This window comes from Tiliqua scincoides, chromosome 1 (assembly GCF_035046505.1).
Source record: "Tiliqua scincoides isolate rTilSci1 chromosome 1, rTilSci1.hap2, whole genome shotgun sequence".
NCBI lineage: Eukaryota > Metazoa > Chordata > Lepidosauria > Squamata > Scincidae > Tiliqua > Tiliqua scincoides.
Window position 1 is genome coordinate 10051355 of NC_089821.1, and position 24114 is coordinate 10075468.

General features: G+C 42.2%; 1 protein-coding gene across 7 annotated transcripts in view; it reads right to left on the reverse strand.

Annotated features, from left to right (window-relative positions):
• Positions 1-24114, reverse strand: part of MEIS2 (Meis homeobox 2) — a 300456-nt gene that overhangs the window by 210268 nt on the left and 66074 nt on the right. For all 7 annotated transcript variants that reach the window (XM_066626708.1, XM_066626707.1, XM_066626714.1 and 4 more), the window contains exon 8: positions 8894-9039. In XM_066626708.1, coding sequence (XP_066482805.1) covers positions 8894-9039 — 146 coding nt within the window. The remainder of the gene's footprint in view (positions 1-8893; positions 9040-24114) is intronic.

Below are 24114 nucleotides of genomic sequence, written 5' to 3' on the forward strand. Positions count from 1 at the left end.
AATAAGGAAGAAAATCTATTGATCAGAATCTGAGATGATTTTCTGCAGAGGTTTGATGAATCATGAAATATACCAACATAACATAATTTGGCAAATTTCCTTTCCTGATGTGTTCGAATGTACAGCCACTGATCTTAGCAAGTGCTACACATTGCTGACACACCCCTAAATTGATTCCAGATGAGTCTCAAAACTTCTCTTCAAAATAACTTTCAGTGTTGCCAGGATTTCATGGGATTTTGGATCTCCAGCTTGCGTACTTTCACTCAAATATATAAGAAAATGAACAATTTGCATCCTGCCCCTGCCACAAAGAAAGCACAGGAAGAGCAAGATTCTGGCAAACTGACCTTCAAATCTTCCCTTCTACTGAAAAGATTTATGTTCTGTCCTTAGGTTTGCTACAAGAATTTCTAAGAGGACACCACGGAGTTGTGCTAGGCCTTAAGAACAAACAAACAATTACACCAATCACATCCTACCAGGTACATATGCACACAATGACAGCTCACTACTTTTTTTTTTTTTTTTTTTTGACAGCTCACTACTTTTTGAGCTGGTCATGCTTCAATATTAGAGCACCCTCCATCCTTGCACTAGCACCAGCACAGGCAAAGAACTTTAAAGAGCTTCTTTAAACATGTACAAAGCACTGAGTTCTTTCCACCGAGCAAATGTATAGTAGAGGAGTCACGGGGAATGAAGCTCCGGGGACTTCTCCTACAACAGGAGAGATGATGTCATGAGCAAGCATGCTCAGGTGTTGTCTTTGAGAGTTTTTTCAAAGAACTTTAGCTTGAGAAGAAGCAGCAAGCTTAGTAGGAGCGAAACTGCAAAATTTGTCAAGAGTTATGGGCAGTAGTCTGGCCTATCCCCGAGATGGGGGGGGGAAGGGAAGTGGGGCAAATGGAAAGATGGGAGAAGGTATGACAGACTCAAAATGCACTGATGGCCACTGACAAACCAATCATCATCTACCCATCTTTTTAGCAAGGAAATCCAAGTAAAATCAAATTGCTATATAAGTTGGCTTCTTCTACATAGGGGGAATGAGCTTGAATTCCAAAGTTAAGCCCCCTCTCATTTAGAAATTTGGCTGTATCACACAAAACAAATTTTCATCTATATCTCCCATCCATATAAGTCAATGTTTCAAAAGCCAAACCACACATTTTCCGAAACTCGAAAGCACTGATTATTTCAGCCACATAGAAAAAGAAAAACTTGAGCCAGGGCCAGAAGATTTAGCATTTGCTCCTATTTTCAATGGTAGGGGCCAGTCCTGTATATGTGAAGTAAAGTACTCTCCTAATCACTCATTGTTCTCTCACCACTCTGAACATATGAAGCCTCCTTCAATTATTGGCCCAATTTGGTCAGTACTGCCTCAGCATTGCTCCTCCTGCACATTGCATTTTGCTGCCTGGAATGCCTCTGATGGCAAGTGGGAGAGGCCACAATGCAGCACGTGCCACCCGCGTGACTATACTACTGACTGCAGTGACTGGTAGCACCTCTCTAGGGTTTCAGACAAGTGTCTTTTCCAGCCCAGCCAGAAATACTAGACATTGAGCCTGAGATGTATTGTACGCACAGCTTGCGCTCTACCTACTGAAGTATAGCTTCATTCCCAATAATCACAACCACAAGTCCATGTGACTAGGATTAAGGACAAGATCCACATGAGGGGCAGGCAACAAAAATAAGTGCTAAGTCAGTGTCTTGCTTGCTACTGCCGAGAAGCCACAATTGGACGTCCGTAAAAGGGAAGAGCTGTATCACTGTATACTAAGAGATATTAAATCAACCATCACAAAAATAGAAGTGCAAACAGGAACCCCATCCCCCCCAGTTAGCAAAGATTACAGTACTGTAACATAAAAAAAAAATTCACAGTTAGGAAAAGATAGTATTGAGATTTTTCAGCCAGGCAAGAATGTTGGTCTGGCGGCTCAGGTATGCAAACACAGGACAGCAGATTCCAAAAACTCAACCAGGTTGAGAGAAGAATTATTATAAGCCTCAAACTCAGGCACAGAGTGGGGAAGTCTGAGAACATAAGAACATAAGAACAGCCCCACTGGATCAGGCCATAGGCCCATCTAGTTCCGCTTCCTGTATCTCACAGCGGTCCACCAAATGCCCCAGGGAGCACACCAGATAACAAGAGACCTCATTCTGGTGCCCTCCCTTGCATCTGGCATTCTGACATAGCCCATTTCTAAAATCAGGAGGTTGCACATACACATCATGGCTTGTACCCCGTAATGGATTTTTCCTCCAGAAACTTGTCCAATCCCCTTTTAAAGGCGTCCAGGCCAGTCGCCATCACCACATCCTGTGGCAAAGAGTCTAGGCTGCCCCACCTCTCTTTGGGCACATCTAAGGCACAGCTTTCTGGGCACAGCTAGAGGTGGGCCAGGTCTATCTGGGAACACCTAACAAGCTCCTTCTATGCGGCTTCTCCCACATGTGGGGGGAGGGGCCATAGGGAGGACCCGTAGGCGATCCGAGGAACATACACTTTGCAAGTTGCAGGTCCCAGATTTAATTCCTAGCATCTTTGTATAAAACAGAGAAAAATCACTGCCAGAATCCTTAGAGATCAGCTGCCAGAAAATGTCAGCCAGGAGTATAATCAAGGAGAAGCAGAGCTCCAGGTCTTGCTCATAGCAGAACAGTGCTGCCATCAGTAGGAGCACTCAGGCACTGCCCTTAACACATTCCCCCTCCAAAGGTCCTTAGACAAGAAGAAGCATCAAGCTCTGCACAAGGCAAGCTTAGAAATTTGCCAAGGGTCATATGCTAAGCATGATAGGCCAGCATCCTTCTAAAGACTCCCTGAGAGATAGCATGCAAGGTATAATCAAGGCTGCAATCCTATACAGTGGCATCACTATGGTTTGCATCACCCTGTGCGGGAGGCCTGCATGTCACCCCCACGACGGACCTCCTCCCATGCAGTGGACAGGGTGACACCAGGGTGGCAGGCATTGTGATGCACCATTGCCCCGACCCCACTGGTTTTTGATAGAACTTTTGATAGAATAGAGATATTTCAATGCCGTTTGTTTCATTACATTCTGCATTAATTTACACACTGAATGATAACGTGATGGTATTATTCAAAAGTACCAAGATTTTAAAAATTTTAGCCAGTGGTGGGATCACCCCTGCCGTACACATCACCCGGTGTGGCCCGCATCCCCTAGCAATGCCACAGATCCTATGTAGGTTTACTTGGAAATAAGTCTTACTTAACATGGTGGGACTGAGTAAACATGTAGACACTATCACTCTGATACAATTACTATATTTATCTAGGATAAATTCAAGCTTTCAAGTTTTATATATCTGGCTGCAACTTTCTTCAAGAGTTTTGAGATGAAAGGAGCTAGACCTTAAAATACAGTATACTAAGTTTGAAAGGATGAAGTCCCCTGGGGGCTGGGGATAAGAATAGGCCTTCGGTTTGGCTGTACTTGTCGTAAGAGGCGACTAAACAGCCATTGGGTAGATGGGACTCATTAGCCTGGGAAGGCAGCTCATCTGAGAGAAGGAAAACTCTGATCCCAAACCTCCACTGCCTTGTGGCTATACCCAGCTATGGAAAAGGCTTAAGGAGTCAACCTCGAGGCAAAATCCGGAGCCAGAGTCCCTGAGGCAGTTCATGGCTGAACACAGTCACGTTCTGGCAACTCCTGCAACGCCTCTGGAACCAACCATATTGGCTTCTGCCTTTCCATTGGACCATTTCAGCGATGTAGAGAGGGAGGATTTGCTGCATGGGTAACAGTCTATCCTCCATATCTACTTTACCCAGGCTTCGCACACTGGAGAGGACACTGTTCCAGAACCACTATTCAGAGTGCAATACCATAGTCTTCCGTGACTGAAGGATGCCAACACACACACACACACACACACACACACACACACACACACACACACAAAAGTTTGAAAGCAGATATAAGTGGCAGAAAAAAAAAATGCTGTAATGAAAAAGAATGAAAGTCTGTTGTTGTTGTATAGCCTTTTTGGCGATGGGACTAGGAAGTTATTATGAGTTCCTGTATCTCAAAATTTACCTCCACACCATTGGTGTCGTCAATACTGTGAGATGAACCAACATTTTAACTCAATGTAAGGCATGTTCCTATGATATAATTTCTCTATTAGCCCAAAAGCCATTGCCCTGGACAGGAGGACAGGAGAACACAAGGATACAAGTCTGCAAAGTTTGGGCTAGAAGAAAGCAGACCCAATAGATAGGAGGCAGACACCTGGCTATGTGCCAAACAGTGACATGAGGCAGCTTAATTATCACATGCTTGAGCCTGAGCTGAGGAGTAATTTGGAGGCCAAATCAAACAGACTAGCTGATGCAGTTCTTTAATTGTACTTCCTTCCCCCCGCCCCACACTTTGATGAGGGGGGACTCCACCATTTAGTACTTAATGGTAAAGCCAACCCTGGCTGTATGTCTGAACTGGTCTTGATTTTTAGTATCAAGATATAATAGCTATGTCCTGAGATAGCACAAATTAAGGAAATTTCACCAGAGTAATATCTCACAATGTGTGATGCTAACTTTGTATCACATCTGGTAACAATTGTAGGCTATAATCAAGTCAGATACACAGAACCAACTGAAGCCAAATGGACCAATTGCTCCCTGCACCTAGGGAGACCCTATGCTCCAGAAGTACGTTGCAATAGGAGATAAAAGCCGTTTGCAGCAGCAGGGAGGTCCACAGAGGAGGCTGGGAGCCCCCCACCCCAACCCCGTACCCTTCTGAAGGTCAGCGCTACCCTCCAAGTACTTTAAGAAGCCCCTTATTCATGGTGGTGATGTGATCACTGTAGCTCCATTGCTACCATCACAGCAGGGTCACTCCTCTTAAGGGGGGAATGCCCTGCTTCCAGTTCTCTGGTGGGTCGTGACCCACCAGTTTGAAAACTACAGAGCTAAACATTACAGAAAAATTTAAAGCGGATGAGTGGGATCAAAGGGAGTTTTTTTTTTTCTCCACATGTTGCAATTTTTTTAAAAAAAATCAATCTATATACATATAGATTTAAAATCTATATATGACACCATATAGAAGGAAGCAGATTGAGTGAAATGAACTGTGCACGGTTCTGTTGTCTCTGCAGCAGGAAAGGTTGGATGACTAAAGGTAAAAAAAAAAAAAAACCACCCATGAATTACATAGTTCCTTCCTTTATGACGGCTGCCTGTTCTGATTATGTGCATCTATTTTCAAAGAGTCCTGTGTCATGCAGTAAGTTTTGCTGTGGCTGCGACGATAAGAAACCTTTAGCTGAGAACCCGTGTGAGCAAGAGGTGTCTTTGTACACAAGAACTTCCTGTTTTCATTCCATGATCAAATATGTTCTTTGCAGGGCAAATAGGGGAGTACTTGAGGGAGGAAAGCAGAGATGTCTGAGAGGCTAATTGAGTGTACTAAAGGGCTGTTTGGCATGGAGGGAAAAAGGAGTTTTCCAAGGCTGCGCATAAAGGCTGCTTGGGTCAGATTTCTTGCTGTTCCTTTTCTTTAACTATCTTTGAAGTTAAACAACAACAGCCTTAATGTCAGGTTTACCTTTCTGATATCATAATCTTTATGTACTACTGAAAAGCTTATACTACCAGGCTAGGATTTCCTTTACCCACTCAAATGCTGGATATTATCCAGAAAAAGCATGCACATTTCCAAGCAATTCATCCTCAGATCCTTTCATCTTCCTGTACCATTGTAATACCAAACACAGGGCAGATACCATTGCAGAATGAGAACATGACAGAACTATCATGCAAGCCCGGGAGATTTCCCTCAACAAAATGCTTTGTATGCAGCCTATTTGTGGAAACGATTGCAAATTATAAATAGTGGAGAGTAATAAAAAATTATGAATAGGATATATTCATTCACACAGAGTTATAAACCAAGTTCAAAATGTCAGAAAAACTATATATTCTTAAATTGAACGGCACGACCTTTTTGTAAAATATTCTGAATTGCCCAAATCTTTTTTTTTTAAATAATAACAAGTAAACATAATTGGAAGTGAATAGCAGTATGCTTATATTTGACATTCTACAGAAATGTTTGAACTTAGTTTAAGCTTCAAGAAAATGTGCCTCACCTCCCAGGCAAAGCAGAGGTTAATGATTTTTGTCATATTGAGACTAACAACTAACAATTGCTACAGTTGGCCTTTAGTATTTTATTTGTTCTTTTGAGGTATTCAGAATAGGTGACAATAGCTTGCAGTTGAGAACATATGTAAGAGACCCCTGCGGCTTATGGAAAAAGTTCTTCCATGCTGGTTGGGTGTTTGGGACAAAAAAAAAAATACAACCAGAGTCCTTTTATGTTCCTTTCATTAATGAGAATGCATGAATGTCAAAATGCACCAATGGGCCATTCAAGGGGCAAAACCCCAGCAGCCCCTTCTTTAAGAACACATCCTGAGATGTAAAATACATTTGCTTAACAAATTAAAATAATGAGATAATTCAATTAGTTTCTTTTTTAAAAGAAAGAGAAAAAAGGGTACATTGTGGGATTATTGTAATACAAGACCAGGTCACCGAGCACAAAAGGGTGGACAAACCTATTTGAAATAAGGTTAGGGTAGTGGGGAAGGAATACCCTTAAAAGTTGTAGGCTCTTTTTATAAAGCAATTTACTGGAAACAATATTCATACTCTATAGTTTTTCTTTGCGGTTAGCCCAATGTTATATTTTGTAAGAACAAGCTAATTTGAGGAGAAGATTGAATGAAGGACGATTTAAGAGGAAGAGCTTTTTCTTTCTCTGTATGTGTTTATAGCAAAATAAAATAGTTTTGAATTTTCCCCGCACTAGTCAGAAGTCTCCATTATCAGTTCTCAGGTCTGAGAATTATAGCATAGTAAATCTCTCAACACCTACAAACTCATTTAATCTAGAAGGCAAAGTGCCACCCCCTTTTAAGTTCCTGCAAGGGCCATTCTCATCAAACCTACTGAATTCCCTTAATTTGGACCAACCGGATGGTTTCAAAACATGAAGATGTTATTCAAGATACATGGAATACAAACTTTTTTTTTTTTCCTTTTTGCAAGTTTATATCAAATGCTTTCTGTATACACGTTTAGAGAGAGAAGCCAGTGGCAAAAATCTATTGGGGAATGCAGGCAATTTAGCAAGTGTGAGACAAATTAACATGCAAGATTGTGCAAAATAAAGTGGATTATTTGTGGCCCCAAGTTTTTTCTTTTTCTTTTCAGTTTCATTGTGCTGCTCTTCTAACCACTTCCTTCAGTTTAAAAAAAAAAAAAGAAAAAGAAAAAACACCCTCACACTCACTCAACTTCCAAATTAAAAACATTTTACAGGTTAGTAAATCTCCAGCTGAGGTGATGTAGCAAAGAACAGCTGTGAAGTAATTTTGATAATGATGAGAATAATAAGCGCATGGCAAGGTTCAGGGCTTTGCTGTTGCAGCTTCAGTGCTCCTGAATAGATAAAAGTGATTAAATACTCCTGATTATCCCTGACCAATATGTAATGGATTTACAGCCCTTTCAATTAGTCAGTATTTGCTTAGGACTCATTATTTTGTCTTTGGTTAAGTAATCAGCCCAGAGACTCATGTTCTGTCTAATTCCTCTGAGCCAAGTGGGTACTACAGGGCACCTGACCTTTGAAATGGCCATTGCTGGAAGGCAAAAATAACCACCTTAGTTTGCTAATAAAGCCTTACATCCAAATGATGGTTTAGAACTTTGGATCTCTTGCTACCCACCACCCCTTCACTGTTTTGGAGCAGAGATGCTCAACCCACCATCACAAATAAAAGAGGTACCCAACGCAGAAAACATGGCAGCGTAGCCAGCATCCACCACCACAGAAACGCATGACTTGAATCATCGCAAATAAGCCCTTGAGTGCACTAGTTAAGCATGCTATCCTTTTAAGCATTAGCCCAAACAAAATGGGAGGAAAAGTGAACTGATAATGTTACCACTTTCTACCATTTCAACGTGAAATTGAGAGAACTGCTACTTCTTTTGCAAAAATGTATTTTGATGTCTAAGTAAAGCTGTAATAGTCAACAGAACACCAACACATAAAACCAATTGCAAACAGGAGGATAAAGATAGATTGTTACTATAAGTGTTGCTTTTTCACATATTTAATCTCTTTCCCCCAGAAGTGAATATGGCTAGCTTTTAAGATAATGGACTTGAAGAGCAGCTTAAATAGGTTCTTTAGTCTCCTATAGATCTAAGGAATTAGAAAACCTATAAACCATCTAAATTTTACATGTAAAGCAACATAGGGAAATTTTTCAAGAGAATTCTCTGACATCACTGACATTTTGCTGTGTGTGCTAAAAGACATGTGCTTATTTTCCAAAGCCAACATAACACAACATTCAGACCTAGTATCCAGACTTTTTAAATGCACTAATTCGGGGAGCATTTAAATTTCATACTGACCAAGATGATCAGTCTATAGCTGCTTGGTTGAGGTGGGTCTCTAGGAAAGTTATCAAAGCCTACAGACATCCCGCAGCGACTACACAATACCTTTCTATGGTCATGTGTGTGGACATGCACATACGTATAATCTCTCACTGCAAATCCTTTTATTCAGTATTCCCACTCCCAGACAACAAAGTAAAGGGTCAATCCTCAGGATGATTCCCATTTTGAATTTACAACTGTACCCTATCTTCAAGAACACGAAATGATTTCAAAATTCTGTCCATAGCAAAGAACCAAATTTTAGCAACTCAAGGCTTCATTCTACAATTATAGGTGGACACTGTAATATCTGAAAGGAGTATGAAATACAGTGAGGTTTGCAAACAAAAAAAATCTTTTGCCTTCACTTACTGTGAGATGCTGAAAGAGCCACGCTCTCATGATATTTGTTGCTACTTTGGGGAAAATTCCTCTTTTCTTCTGACGTTTTTTATCCTTGTCTGGGTCATCATCATCCCCTGTGCCAGGTGAGGCTACGCTGTTGTCTAAACCATCCCCTAAGAGGAAAAAAGTGAGAAAGAAGATAAGAAATAAAAACCAATCAAAATAATCAAGTTAACTTTTGAAATCGTCACGGAGCTTCAGCTGTACATGAAAAAAATCTAGGCATGTTCAATTTATTAAATGATTTCTGATCTAGATGTATAAGCATTAGAAAGCATGTCTATTCAAATAATAATTCTGTGGCTCACAGATGCACAAGTCATTAATACAATTATAATTGTGTGCTTGACATAGTGCAATATCTCTTTTTTAATTATGGGATGCCATGTGGGAAAACTTGCCACAAGAAATCCTGTTTACTATAAAAGCATTTCTCTGCATCCGTGCTGAATACATGGTGTAGGTAATCAAGTTAAATGTTCTGTGGTCTATATACTCTGGGCCCTCTGCATAGGTGACAGTAAATGTGTCACTGTTCAGTGCACATAACACACTGTCAGCTGAACCCCTCCCTGTTGCTATCATCTCCCTACACACATACACACTTGCACACACGCATTCCTTGCATGACCCTGAACACAGTGTTTGCAAGACATGAAAACTTCTGTGTCTGCATCAGTGATCATTATCCTCTTTCTTTAAAAAAGATGCACATCAAGGTAGGGTGCTTGCTTAATCAGAACTTTCCATCAACATCTTTCTCTTCAGTGCTTTACCCTGGCATTAATTGTGCATTAGCAAAAATCATTTACTTTTAACAGTCATGGTTATTTTTTCTTGCCCTCCAGCAAAAATGCCTTGAAAGCCTGCCTGGAGGGCATCTAAATTATGTATCTGAAAAACTCTTCTGGCAAGGCATTTTCAGGACCCCTACTTTCTTAAAATTCATACGAGCACGTCTTCCTGTTTTTGGGAAAGCATCAATCAAGAGCAGCAATATATGCCATATTCCTACATTAATATTTGAACTAATAACTTTTAAAAAAGGAAAGAAACAAGATCCGACTTGTGGCATAATCAAATGCAAAATAAATGAAGAATACTGGGACAGCACTGAGACTTTAGAGATTGCTGTGTTTTCCTTACACATCATTAGCCCGGAGCCACACGAAAGAGGAAAACAGAGAACTGGAGAGTTTATGCTCCCTGCTGGTGTTTAAGAAGCTGAGGTCCTGGAAGGACATCTGGGAATTGCACTGAGACTGTGGTTTTTGTAATTTAAGAATAGACATTCATTAGCAGTAAATGCCATAAATCCCATGCTAAGTAAAAACCTTGTCCAAGAAAGCCTAAAACAATAAACTCTGCGCTCAATGTAGCCTGAGATAGGGGCTCCATAGCTTCCTGAGGAATGCTATAGACCCATGAACTAATTCCTACAGCCTCTTCTAGCTATTTAGTACAACTAAAACAAACACATTACTGCGACAGAGACTGTTTACGTCAAAACTTTAATTTCTACTTCACCTACCTCTCTGCCGCCCCTACACCTTTTCTTTGGTGCCTCTTGCACAAAGCAAAAAACAATAAGGCAAAGCAAAAAAGCTCACCGCTCAACCTTCTCTAACAAGAGAAACAGAAAAGCCAGAGCAAAGAGCTTGAAGATTAATTTTATTGACATTTCCATTTTCACTGCAATGTGATACTCTCCATCACATAGAAGATATGGTCCTTACTATTTACAGAATGACAGGCCACTTCATTACAAACACCCTGCCCCAAGGCTGAGCAGCTCCCTTCCATCTGCCCAAGGACCTGAGCCAGACCCCTAAGTTGCTGTTTTCTTTTTCTTTTTTTAAACTTATGATGACTAAAAGGTGAATTGAAGGGGTGAAGAGTGATGGGGGGGGGGGAGACACCATCCCACACAGCTTATCACAAGCCAACTATTTTGAAGAATTATTATTGGGAGGGCTCCTTCCTAGTGGTCCACCACCCTACACATATGCGTGCAAGGCACAAACACACACACACTTTCCACTATGCCAAGGAACTGCTGCAAGGCAAATTCTCACAAACACTAATGGCTTCTGACTGCTCCTTGGCAACCCCCAGCATTTTAACCTGGGAAGATGTGCTCTCCCAAATACAGACACTGGAGCCATCTCATCAGCTGTTCATGTGACACAGATGGAGAGTGGCTATTAGGAGCTAGGCAGTGGGCCTTGGGGATCTGAGGTGCTGTACTGTAGCCTCAGGCAATTTTGAAAAGCAGTACCCGGAGATGGAGGGGAAGGGACAATCCACACCAAAAGTGCAAGTTTTAAATCAGTCTGTTTGCCTATCTATTGTCTAGATAAAGATATCTTTGTCTTCTTCTCTAAACCTATGGATGTATGCATGCAATGCATATACAATAGATATTAAACCTTCTTTCCTCCAGCCTGTCTCCCTTTCTCAGTTAGGCACACAAAAACTACAGAAATATGAGAATGAACAATCTTTCCTTCCCCCCAGGCGCATGGTGATGTATGTACGTATTCGGGAATATCTTGGTGATGTTTTCCAGTAAAGCATAATTTGGAGAATTCCTAGAGATTTCAAAGAGTATTTTCTTTTTAAATGAGCTAATAAGTGATTAGATATTCTGATTTAGAGTCCTCCTACAAGAATTTAGCTAAAGTTTGCATAATCAATAGGACACCCCTAGTGCAAAACAGAGACTAAGAGCCCAATCCTATCCAATTTTCCAGTGCCGGTGCAACTCTGCCAATGGGGCATGCACTGCATCCTGTGGTCGGGAGGCAGTCACGGAGGCCTCCTCAAGGTAAGGGAACATTTGTTCCCTTACCTTGGGGCTGCATTGTTGCTGCACCGGTGCTGGAAAGTTGAATAGGATTGGGCCCTAAGAGTGCAATGCATTTTTACTCAGAAGTTCCACTGTGTTCAACGGAGCTTACTACATAGTAACTGCAGGCCCAATCGGTTTCAGCTTTCCAGTGCTGATGCAGGTGTGCCAACAGGGTGTGCAGTATATGCTGTGGTGGTGATGGTGGGGCATTGCAGCTCCATCAGCACTGGAAAGTTGGGTAGGATTGGGTCCTGTGTGTAGGACTGCAGCCTAATTACTAATATTGGCACACACTGCATTCACACCATGATACAAAAAATTTTTTTAATAGACAAAGGGTGCAATCCTAACCCCTTATGTCAGTACTTTCCAGCACTGGCATAGCAGTGCCAATGGGACATGTGCTGCATTCTGCAGTTGGGTGTCACTCACGGAGTCTTCCTCAAAGTAAGGGAATGTTTGTTCCCTTACCTCAGAGCTGCATTGTCCTTAAGTCAGTGCTGGAAAGCACTGACATAAGGGGTTAGGATTGTGCCCAAAATCTCCTTGCAAACAAATGTACTCACTGGGGGCAAGATTCAAATGAAAATTTCTGCAAGCCTCTAGGACAGGGTTTTAATGGTACTAACTGTACTATAAATAGTATAATCTGTAATACCAAACCCAGACATGACAACTGCGTTAAGAATGAAATAACATTAATCAGAACTTGCAGTCCAATTTTGAAATCCAGGAAAAATAAAAATTAATTCTATGGTAATAACTGGAGCGACTACAGTGCAAGTAAGATCTGAACTGGAATTTGTCTGAAATCAGTGGAACAAGTTAGATTATATGCAAAATAGTATGCAAAAGAGAGATATATTTAAAGTACATCCTACCATTGCTAATCAGTCTTTCTGAATGAAAAGCTACAGGCAGAGGAACAGAATCGAGTCTTAGCTGTTGAAAGTTTGATACAATAAAATACTCAAACTGATTTTTGCAACTGGGCCTTTTTAGCAGAGACCAGACTGGGGAGAGGGGATGGAAGAAGAATATTTTGCCTGGTCCTCATTGTTTTGTTTTGTTTTTGAACTATGTAGTCATTTATGTCTCTGCCATTCTGAGCAGCTGCTGAATTCCCTCTTGGTGCTACATACTATTTACCTATGTGCAAATGCATACACAAAGATCTAAGCCAAGGCAGAGATAAGCAAGGACGGACCAGTCAGGTTCCAATATGTTCTTCTGTCCCATATGGAAATGCATTGAAGAGTAAGTGAGCACATTGAAAACAATCTCAGAGGGCTCTCCATCCATCCCTAGAAAAATCATTCATTGCACACTGGGGTTTAGCTTTCCAAGTCCACACGTTTCAGGGATCTTCAGGGAATGGAAGATCCAATCCTACATTGAGATTCAATTCTACTTTTCATGTTTTCCATTCTCATCCCCTCAGCAGCGAGGCGCTATGTTGTATGCTACAAACATGGCAGTCCCAGCCATGAAGCAATCTGATGCAGATTGCATCAGGGCAGGGGGTTAGAGAAGTGGTGGTTTCAGGGTGAAACCTTCACCCTAAGTCTGCCAGCCACATTGGCTTGTTCTCTGCTCGCTAATACAAGCAAGAATTGGATCATACCCTGACCTTCCCTTTCTTCATACATACATGGAATTTAAAGCGATGTGTTGTCTTTAAACTTTATGCTTCATGCAAAGATGGAGCACAGTGAGGGGCAAACATTTTGAAGATGGGGTACACATGCCCCCCCCCAAAAAAGGTGGCAGTGGTGAGCAACAGTCAGGGCCCAATTCTATCCAACTTTCCAGCACTGATACAGTTGTCCACTTCTCCCCTTACTTCAGGACTGCGTTAAAACTGCATCAGTACTGGAAATTTGGATTGGATTGGGCCCTCACTGGGCCAGTCCTGGAGGAAGGAAAAAAGCCATTTGCCATGGCTCCAAGTCACTTCTCCTCACCTACTTGTGCTGAAGAACTAGGCACAGTTAAGTGACAGAGCGAGAGCTGTGGTCCTTCTATCTCCAACACTGCCGGAGAAAGAAGATGGAAAAAAAGACTGCCATACTCCAGATCACTTCTCCCCACTTAATTGGTGAGTGAGTGATGAAATATCAGGCTGGCAGGTGTATTGGAATCATGGAAGATCTGGTGAGGAGGTAGATGTGGGGTAAGGCCTGGGCAGCCAGCAGAGTGTGCTGCACAGCTGCAGCCACTTGAAGGCAATAGGACCCTCAGGGATATAAGGAGCACCTGAGGCAGGAAGGGTTGATGGGTAGCAGAGGGAGAAAAGCTTGAGAAAGGGGAGACTGGATTAATCTGAGGAACTGATGGGTGAATGGACTTTGGAGACTGTTGGAACAGACTGTTGGAGACACTGGGGTTTGGTGTGTGGCTGCTGTGCCCAAGACCTGCTGAGGACCAAGGGGCTGCTGTAGTGGCAGGAGGCTGCTGGCAGGAGAGAGGACCTCTGCAGGTTGAACAGGCGAGCTACCCTGGAGGTGGGGTCCAGCAGTACTGCAGGGCAGAACCAGGGTCATTTTTGAGGAAAGAAGAGGAGTTAATTAGCTACAAGTGGGCATAATTCTCCAGGTGGAGCTTGGATGGGGAATCTGGCAGAACAGCAGGGACAGGCAGTTTGGAGCCCATTCCCTCCCTGACAGTAGTTCAGGGTTGGAACCAAGGTTGCACCACTTCTGTTCATATCAAACAAAAGCAGTGTGGAGCAAGAAGGTTCCTTACCATGTGTTTTGTAAGGAAAGAAGGGGGAATGTGGGTGCACCCACTCACTCGTGTGCCCAACTGTCCTCCCCCCACATCCACAATAATGGGGGATTAAGACCATGAAGGGGAGGACTCTGCCAGGTAGCAGGAGGCCTTGGGCCAGACCTATAAGAACATAAGAACAGCCCTGCTGGATCAGGCCATAGTCCGATCTAGTCCAGCTTTCTGTATCTCACAGTGGCCCACCAAATGCTCCAGGGAGCACACCAGATAACAAGAGACCTGCATCCTGGTGCCCTCCCATTCATCTGGCATAGCCCATTTCTAAAGTCAGGAGGTTGCACATACACATCATGGCTTGTAACCCGTAATGGATTTTTCCTCCAGAAATTTGTCCAATCTCCTTTTAAAAGCATCCAGGCCCAATGCCATCACCACACCCTGTGGCAAGGAGTTCCACAGCCCAACTACATGCTGAGTAAAGAAATATTTTCTTTTGTCTCTCCTAACTTTCCCAACACTCAATTTTAGTGGATGTCCCCTGGTTCTGTGTTGTGTGAGAGGAAAACAACATCTCTCTATCCTACTAAATAGAATACCATTCCCCTTGGATAGAACAAAGTCCATATATTTAATGTTGTTCCTGGCAACGCCCTCTCCCACAGGCTCTTGGATTCTCATTCAGGAAACTTCCAAGGACAATATACAAAATCTAAAGAGCACCTTCATCTTAAAATTGCACATCTCAGTGATAGTTGCCTGTAGTGAGCTCTCAAACTCCAGGGAACCCACAGACCAACAGCACAAGCCTATCCCAGCAATGTCCAGGGCTCCAGCGGTGCTGAAATGGCTACAGCTGGATCCTATGGGCACCGGGCTAGCACCACGAGTCTCCTTGGGATAAGGGGATGTTTGCTCCCTGACTCCAGGTAACACAGCTGCAGCACCAATGGGTCACCTTGGATCTCTGCCCGCTTTTAAGAGGATGCAGACCCAAGAAGGCCCATGTCAGGCTGCCCAGGCTGGGAAGGAGGTTAGGATTCAGCGACAGAGACTGTCACCATCTCGGCCCCCCCTCCTGGGCCCAAATCTCCTCTCCCTCTGCCTTCCTTCCACCCCGTTCCACCCACTCCCTGCCTCCCCCAGCCCCAGAAGATTTACCACCAACCAATGCTGGAGGAGCACCGGCCAGCTGACCATGTGGTGCTGGCCCAGCATTAGCGGCCCCTCCTCTCTGGGTGCCATGGCACATTTGCAACACCCAGAGCTGGTACTGGAGCTCAGTGCCTGCGCTGAGCCCCCGAGAGAATTTCAGCTTTTTCTCACTTCAACTACTTACTCCAAATCTGGAGATTTCAGAGCAGTTTTCTTTATTTGCTTTCTTTTGTAATACACAGTAGGAACAAAATGATTCAGTTTGTGCAATCTGTACTACTCCTTCCTTCATACGCCTTTTTGATTGAAGTATTATATGTTTATGTATTCATTAATGTAGCTCTATCCTACTTTTTATATGTTCTGACAGGTTATAACAGCAATACTTTTTAAATTGTGCAAAAGGTATGTCCATAAAATTTGTACACTACTTTTCTTGGGGGGGGGGGGGTGGCCACCAGTTATTCTCTACTTAGAGTCCACCACCACCAAATGTCTGGCATCATGTCTGGTACTACTGGCATCAAAATAATGAGAAAGACAGCAGGAACCATAGTTCTGCAAAAATTCATTCCAATCATAGCATCTGAGTGTTACCATCCTCATGTAAGCCTAGCCTACAGCTGCTCTCTCTCTCTCTCTCTCTCTCTCTCTCTCTCTCTCTCTCTCTCTCTCTATATATATATATATATATATATATATATATATATATATATATATATATGGAAGGAAGAAAAGAGAGAAGGCACATCACATTTGCTTGTATTTTCCAAGAGAACATAATTTGCCATTATTCTAAAAATAATGCAGTTAGTTTAAAAGGTAAAAAGGAGGGGGAAATTGATTCATACCTAGACTGTGAAAGTGCAGATTTTAAACTAAAACTCTATGGAACACTCAGGGCAAGGTGTTTTTGTTTTTAGCACAGTGAAAAAGACCTAAGTGAATTCCTTAGGTGAGCATATTATTTAGCTTATTATTTAGATCCACAATCTTTGAGAGTAGGCAGTACTATGCTTGCTCTCATTCACAGAAAAACCCTGTAAGGAAGATTACAGATAGCGAATTAAAGTTGAATTATAGTCATTTGCCCAAGGATTCTGAAAACTCTGTAGGCAATCTGAAATGTAGACCCACATTTGCCAATCAAAGCTCAACCCCATTTCTACTGTGAGCCACACTGGTTCACAGCACAGATCCTCTGAATGTCACAAAATGATAAAACAGTCTCTCCCACATCAAGGAACACTGCTCCATCTATCCCTAACCTTTAGGCCCACATATATATTGCACACAATTTTACATGGCGGTGATGATTGCCACAGCTATTTCAAAGTGCCGCTTTACATGTACTTAGCTGCTGTATGAAAAGGCAGCCACATAACCTGGGATTCTTCAGAGACACTGATAGAGTTGTCCCAAACCATGAGACCACTTAGGGCGCAATCCTAACCCCTTATGTCAGTACTTTCCAGCACTGGCATGGCGGTGCCAACAGGACATGTACTGCATCCTGCAGTTGAGTGTCACTCACAGAGGCCTCCTCCAAGTAAGGGAATGTTTGTTCCCTTAGCTCAGAGCTGCATTGCCCTTATGTCAGTGCTGGAAAGCACTGACATAAGGGGTTAGGATTGCGCCCTTACTCCTATAACAGCTGACGATACATATTATGGTGTTCAGGACTGATGAAGCAATGGCCCACACTGGTGATTTTTACTGTGTAAATTGGGACTCTGAAATGAATTCTCTCATACTCGGGGAGAATAAGACATGACGCCATTTTCCATGACCCTGTGAAATACAAAGTTTGGTATCAAGAATATACTTGCGTAACTTTTTGCTTAAACTTTTCCTGGCTGCAGTGCATCTGTGCAAGAAACAACAGGCTTGCCATTTGCAGCCTTACAGTCTAACTACACTGTCGATGGCTGTGTCAGGGAATAAATGGAAAGAATGAGGGTGTAACAACTGTTGCACCAGCACATTGTCAGGGCAGCTGCAGACACTGACAATCGGATGTAGCAGTGCAGTCTAATGCTGCTTTGCCACTAACATGCCATCCTCACCAAATGTAGCAACCCCAAACAAACCACATGGGAAAACACAAGGTGTGGTTAAGGCAAGGTTGAAGATGAGTTCTACACAATATCAAAAATGTTTCTGTCCACACTCCTTCTGCACATACACGCTATGTTAGTAAAGCATTTCAATGTGACTGCAACTGACGTACATATAAACAGATTATATTGCCTTATGCAAAGGCAGATCCTGCTATGTTAGGGGCAGGGGGCTTCCCCAGCCCTACCCTCAACATAGCAGGGATTCAACCTGAGACCTTCTGCATGTATAGTATGTGCTCTGCCACTGAGCTACAATGCCTTCCCTATACATTATAGCAGCAACTTTCAACCACTGCGCCGTGTACGTCATGGGAGTTTGGGGGAGGTTCATTTATTAGTAAGGCTATTGGGGGTTATGAGCCCCCCACCAGCAGCATGGTGTACCTTGTCTATTGTCCAAAACTGATGGCGTGCTTTGATAATTTTAGTGCCTTGTCAGTGTGCCCTGAGAGGAAAATGGCTGAAAATCGCTGCATTATAGTAAAATGCTTCCACAGTTGCATCAGTCTACAATACACCCTATTACCAGTGCTCCACTCTATGCTACAACTGGAGGGGTTAACAGGATCATAGCTCCTTTTGAAGCTTGTCTGCTAAAGGAGAAAATTGTAGTATTGCAATTGCAGTAGATTTGAACTATCCTCCCCCGCCCCACAAAGCCTTGATTAAGAGTTAATTGCAAAATAGGTATTGGGATTTACATTGCTTGGATCAATAAATTTGTCTCCTGCTACTGTTAGATTTTGGTTTGTTTGATTTACCTGTGGACCCCATGAACCACACACAATAGCTGACTGAGACCCCAATCCTGAGCTTGGCACGCCAGCTCACCGCTGGCGTGCACTGTCGCAAATGTGTTGTAAGGCAACGTTTGCACGCCCTACTGCCGGGTGAATGCTGGTGGTGGCCCAGCACTGGCCAGCACCAGGCTAGTACCAGGTGGGCACCCGACCTTCGCCACTCAGCAGTTGCACAGACTGCCAAGCAGTGGAGAGGTAAGCGGGGGGTATGAGAGGAAGTGGGGAGGAGGTGTTCCGGGGAGACGGGAGGTGAGCGGAGGGCGGACAGAGGATGGGGAGGAGGTGTTATGGGGGAGGCGGCAAGAGGGTGGAGAGGAGGTGTGCTGGGAAAGGGATTGGGGAGGGAGGGAGGAGAGACCAGTGGAGCGATGCTCCACCAGATCCAAAGCCTCTGTGTTGGGTTCACTGTCCAACATGGAAGCACTTGATTCACCATCAACCTTGTGGTTGGCGATGAATCAAATAGCTCCACTGCAGGGGCTACTCCTTTTACCCGGGGGAAGGGGACGAAAGTCTCCTTCTCCCGAGGAGCCACTGGCAGCTGCCCAAAGCACACAAGATGCAGCGGCGGCCATTTTCAGAGCTGCCGCAACCCTGCGCAACTCAGGATTGGGCTCCCTGGGCTACAATCCAAGCTGAAATAATCTTTTTTTTTTTTTCCTTTCCCAGAAGTGGACCAGTTGGAGCTAGTGTAAAGTTTGAATCCTATTTTTATTTTCTTAGTAATTTTTTTTTTCTCCCCAAAGTATCATACTTCTCCTACAGACAGTCCCAATATGGAAAATTAAAGAAATTAAAATTAAAGAAATCTACTAATTACTGTACGCTGTTATCACAGTGTTGTGCTAGACGGTGTAGACATGTAAAAAGTAAAAAAAAAATATTCTCCGTTTTCCTAGCAATTAGTTCATGGCCCAGTGCTGCGGAGCGAGGAGAAGAGATGAAATACTTTAGTTTACATGCAACATTTACTAACTGTGTGGGTTTTCCGACATTAGAGAGGGGACAGTGACCCATGCCACCTTTTTCACACTCAAGAGAGCATTGAAAAAACAGTCTTCATAGGCTTACCTCAAGATTCTCTGGCCCCGAACACCCTTCCCCCAGGGTATGAGTAAAAAGGGAAAAAAAGAAGGGATTTTATGGTCCTTTCTCTTCAACTTTTCAGGCGGTATAAGCAGCATTTAGCAAATTCAGTCCCCAAATGGCTCCAAATGCTCTGAGCGGCAGGGGCCCATCCTTTGTCCTCCGCCCTCTATTTACACAGGATTTACACAAGCCCTCTGCTGAAGAGACCACATGTCTCTGACAGAAAGCACTTTCATTCATACTGCATCAGGCCACAGGATTCTAACCACTGCAAGCTTCATGCCGACCTGAGATTAGGGATTTTTAGGGATTTCGGCAACATTGAGACGGTAACAATCTACTAACTAACCAAAATTATCCATGGAGATTTTTCTGCCACTCACATTATAACCAATGTGGTCATAGAGCTGAGATTTCTTAAAAGAACTGTGAAGAACTAGCTTATTGTTAAGGAAAGTGCTGCCATCCCTCCTTCCCAACCCACAATAAATAGGGGAAAGAAAGTGTATATTCAGACTGCTACTTGGATTAAAATCATTTCACCCACTGGCTGAAGACAAAAAGTGTAAAAGCAGACAGATGGACACATATGTAAATGTGGTGCCATTTCTCTCCCCGTTCCTGGCAAGGTGGTGTAATAGGATAGTTTCAGCATTTCTTCTCTGTTAATTCATTTTGGTTAACTAGTCATCAGCAACAGCTTAGTGTTAGTGTAGGTAGGCACATACTCATTCACATTGATTTGCCGCCTACAGTGCTCAATTATGTTACAATTAAGACTTTTAGACTCGACTTGCGAAGCATGCATGCTGAAATTTAGTATCAGAGGGTCACTTCACACAAGATGATTTTCTACATGGATATCACTACCATGTGGGTAGAACGATGGACATGCTGCTCATACAGAATAACATGTGACTTCAGTATCTTGTGACAAGAATTTTAATTTTATAAAGCATCTCTGGTAAATTATCCTTTCTCACAAAATGCTTTAAAAAAAATTTTTTTTCATATACACACACATTGCACAGAGGCTAAATCTACTGGGGAAAAAAGGTCCTCTCTTCATGAAACAATGGAAAACTTCATTTTAAAAAAGATTTTAAACATTCTCAAATTGCTTGGGTTGCGCAACAGTCAATAAAAATTACTACTATTAAAATCATATCTTTCTGATAAGTACAGTAGTAGATATTTTTTAAGTTCTTTACAGTAGATCATAATAAATCTCTTCCTAATGATTTATTTTTAGTGGGGTCTCAAATGCCATTAACCACAGTTACAGCTCTGATTTTATTAAGGAGGAAAGCAGGGACAAATGTCCACTTAAGTCCCAGCTCTCCAACTTGACTCTGCTGGTACCCCATTACCTAATGGGAAAGTCTCTTAATGTGCTATTCACCTCCCCTGTGTGGCATTTCTGCTAACATAGAGTTCATACTTTTCAGCCCCAACCGAGAAGGCTGCTATCTTTAAGTCATCTCAAGAATGTGATAGATACTATCATTGCTCCTGTTGAAGCATGAACAAAAAAAAAAGAAAGAGGAAAAGACCAAAAGGCGAAAGAAAAGTGATCAGATTACTAAAATCCATAAGGCCTTTCCCAGAATGTCACTGAATGTGATAATTAAGTTCTTCAAAGCAAAGAATAAATATATCCTCAGAAATCAAGAGTACCTGTTTTAGATGGTCCAATTTTGCTTTTCTTATTCAAATGGAACTCCTATTGACTTCTAATAGCAATTTTCTCAGGTAAAGAGACAAAGCATAGAGACTCATGTTGTATATAGTAAAAATGCAGACTATGCACAACAGGTACATTGATAAATTGTTTACAGCTTATGATGACATATCGTGCCATATTGTGGCAGAAGTTAGAAAAGTGTTCCATCTCTTTGCTATTTCATGCTATGTCTTTTAGATGATTTTAGAAATGGGTTTTGTCAGAATGCCAGATGCAAAGGAGAGCACCAGGATGCAGGTCTCTTGTTATCTGGTGTGCTCCTTGGGGCATTTGGTGGGCCGCTGTGAGATACAGGAAGCTGAACTAGATGGGCCTATGGCCTGATCCAGTGGGGCTGTTCTTATGTTCTTATGTTTTCTTATGTCTTCACACACACACACACACACACACACATTTTTGGCAAATTGGTTGAAATTAGAAACAAAAAGTTACAGTGTTTTCTCTGCCTGAGCCACTATCGTGAAATAACTAAGTGTGAGTACAATGGTATCACTAGGGTTTGATTCACCCAGTGCAGGAGAGGCCAGCGTGTCAAACCCAGGATGGACCTCCTCTCATGCAGTGGGGGAGGGGCAACAACCTGGGTGGTGGGTGTGCTGATGGTGGTGGGCTTCACCCTGCCCCAACTGGTTTTTTGGCTATACCTTTTGATAGGACACAGATATTTCAACATGGTTTGTTTCATTGCATTCTGCATATCACGCATCAATTGATATATAACATGATGGTATTCCTACAAACCACAATTTTAGCAATTTTGTTCATTAGTGGTGTCACCCCCTGTGTGTGTCACCCAGTGCGGTCCACACCCCCAGCACCTCCCTAGTGATGCCACTATGCAAGTATGTGCCCCTTTTGAGTTTTAATAATGCCAACAAAGTATTGTCATCTTATGCCATTCTACTGCTCTGTCACTAAGATCCTCTTTAAATCATTCTTCTTTTATCTTGAGAGGCTGCAATCCTAACCACACTTTCCTGGGAGTAAGTCTTATTGAACACAATAGGACTTACTTCTGAGTAGACCTGGTTAGGATTGTGCCCTAATTCAATGATCACTTACACTGGTGTCACATTGCTGCATTCAGTCCAGCTAACCCTTTATTATAATATATAGATATATTATATCTACCCTCTTTTTTTATAAAAGAGTCCATAGTTCAGTTCTACATAATTGCTTCCTGTGAACCAACATGGCCCTTAACAATTTTAGGAGGAAAAATGCACTCAAAACGTTAGCAAAGTGATAAAATAGAGTGAGGCTGCAATCCTAAACCCCACTTTCCTGAGAGTAAGCCCCACTGAACAAAATAGGACTTACTTCTGAGTAGACCTGGTTAGGCTTGTGCCCTGAGTTTAAGACCCATAAATGGTTTTTAAGAAAAGTTTCTGCATCCACATTTTTAAATAGAAATTAGAGATAATTTTCTGAATGATCCAAAAAAATTTCAAGTAGACCAGTTTTTAAATGAAGAATTGTGCCTTGGTTTTTAGTTTTGATTTTGTGTTTTATTTTCTTTACCTGACGAAGGGAAGACAATTATTAGCATTTTATTGTGGTTTTTTCACATTGCTTCAAGGCCTTGCAAGTAAAATCCTGTGCCACAACAGCTTTCCTAGATTCCAAAGAACCATGCAACTAGTTCTGCACATCTTTAGATGCATTTCTTGACCTTTAGACAGCTCCCCCCCAATTTCACATGGCAAACACATTTGTAAAAATGAAGAGACTCTTATTCTTAACACTCACTCCTAGCTAGTTATTAATATGATGGAGATGTTGGCTGTTTTTAAAAATCCTCAACAATCCTACCACACATGCACAAATCCCCTTTAGAACCAGAGCACTGTAGACACGTTGCCGTTTTCAATCCAGTTCAATTCTGGTTTGAAACTACAAACTACGTTTTCAAACTACACAATTCTGATAAAGGTGTAGTTTTGCACTGCATTTTTTATCGTTTTAATGGTAAACATTCTTCAGCTGGCAATAATGGACTTTTACCATACGGAAGCACAATTTTTGTTGTGACCACAGCATGGTGGGGACAAAGGGTTAAATATCCTTGCCCCGTGTCCCATATTCAAAATGCTGATTGGAACCCCCAGTGACTGCATTTAGCTTGAAAGAAACAAAACATGTGGGGCCAAACTATTGTTTGTCATAACATGTATTTTGATCTTTCATGTGTCTGCTTATGTTTTCACTTCCACACACAAGTGCACAAATAGTCCTAAGACTGCTGGCAAAACCACCTATCACACCCAACCAGTAAGTCAGTAACCTAATGCATTGTGTTTCTGCATACATCTTTGACCTTGGACATTCCAGAATTGCTATTCCCATATAACAATGCGATATATGCATCTTTCCAATTAGTGGATAATTTCTAATATTCAAAACTGTATTGTTTCATGAAGAAAAATAAGGTTTTTATTTTATCTTTAATAGTGAAAAAATAGAGTTTTTTTTTTAAAGATGAGAACTAAGCTTTTGAACATCTTTCCTACAATCACTGGAGAATCAGACAATGGAACATTTTAATGAAGAGCAGTTTACAACAGTAAGCATTGTTAAACATGCAGTTAAGTAGCACTGCCTTCTTTATATAATAGCCATCGCTGTTAAACTGGTACCTAGTACAGCAATACCACTAGTGGTCTATTAATATTCTCATTAGAAATCTTGGATTTTAAGGCTTT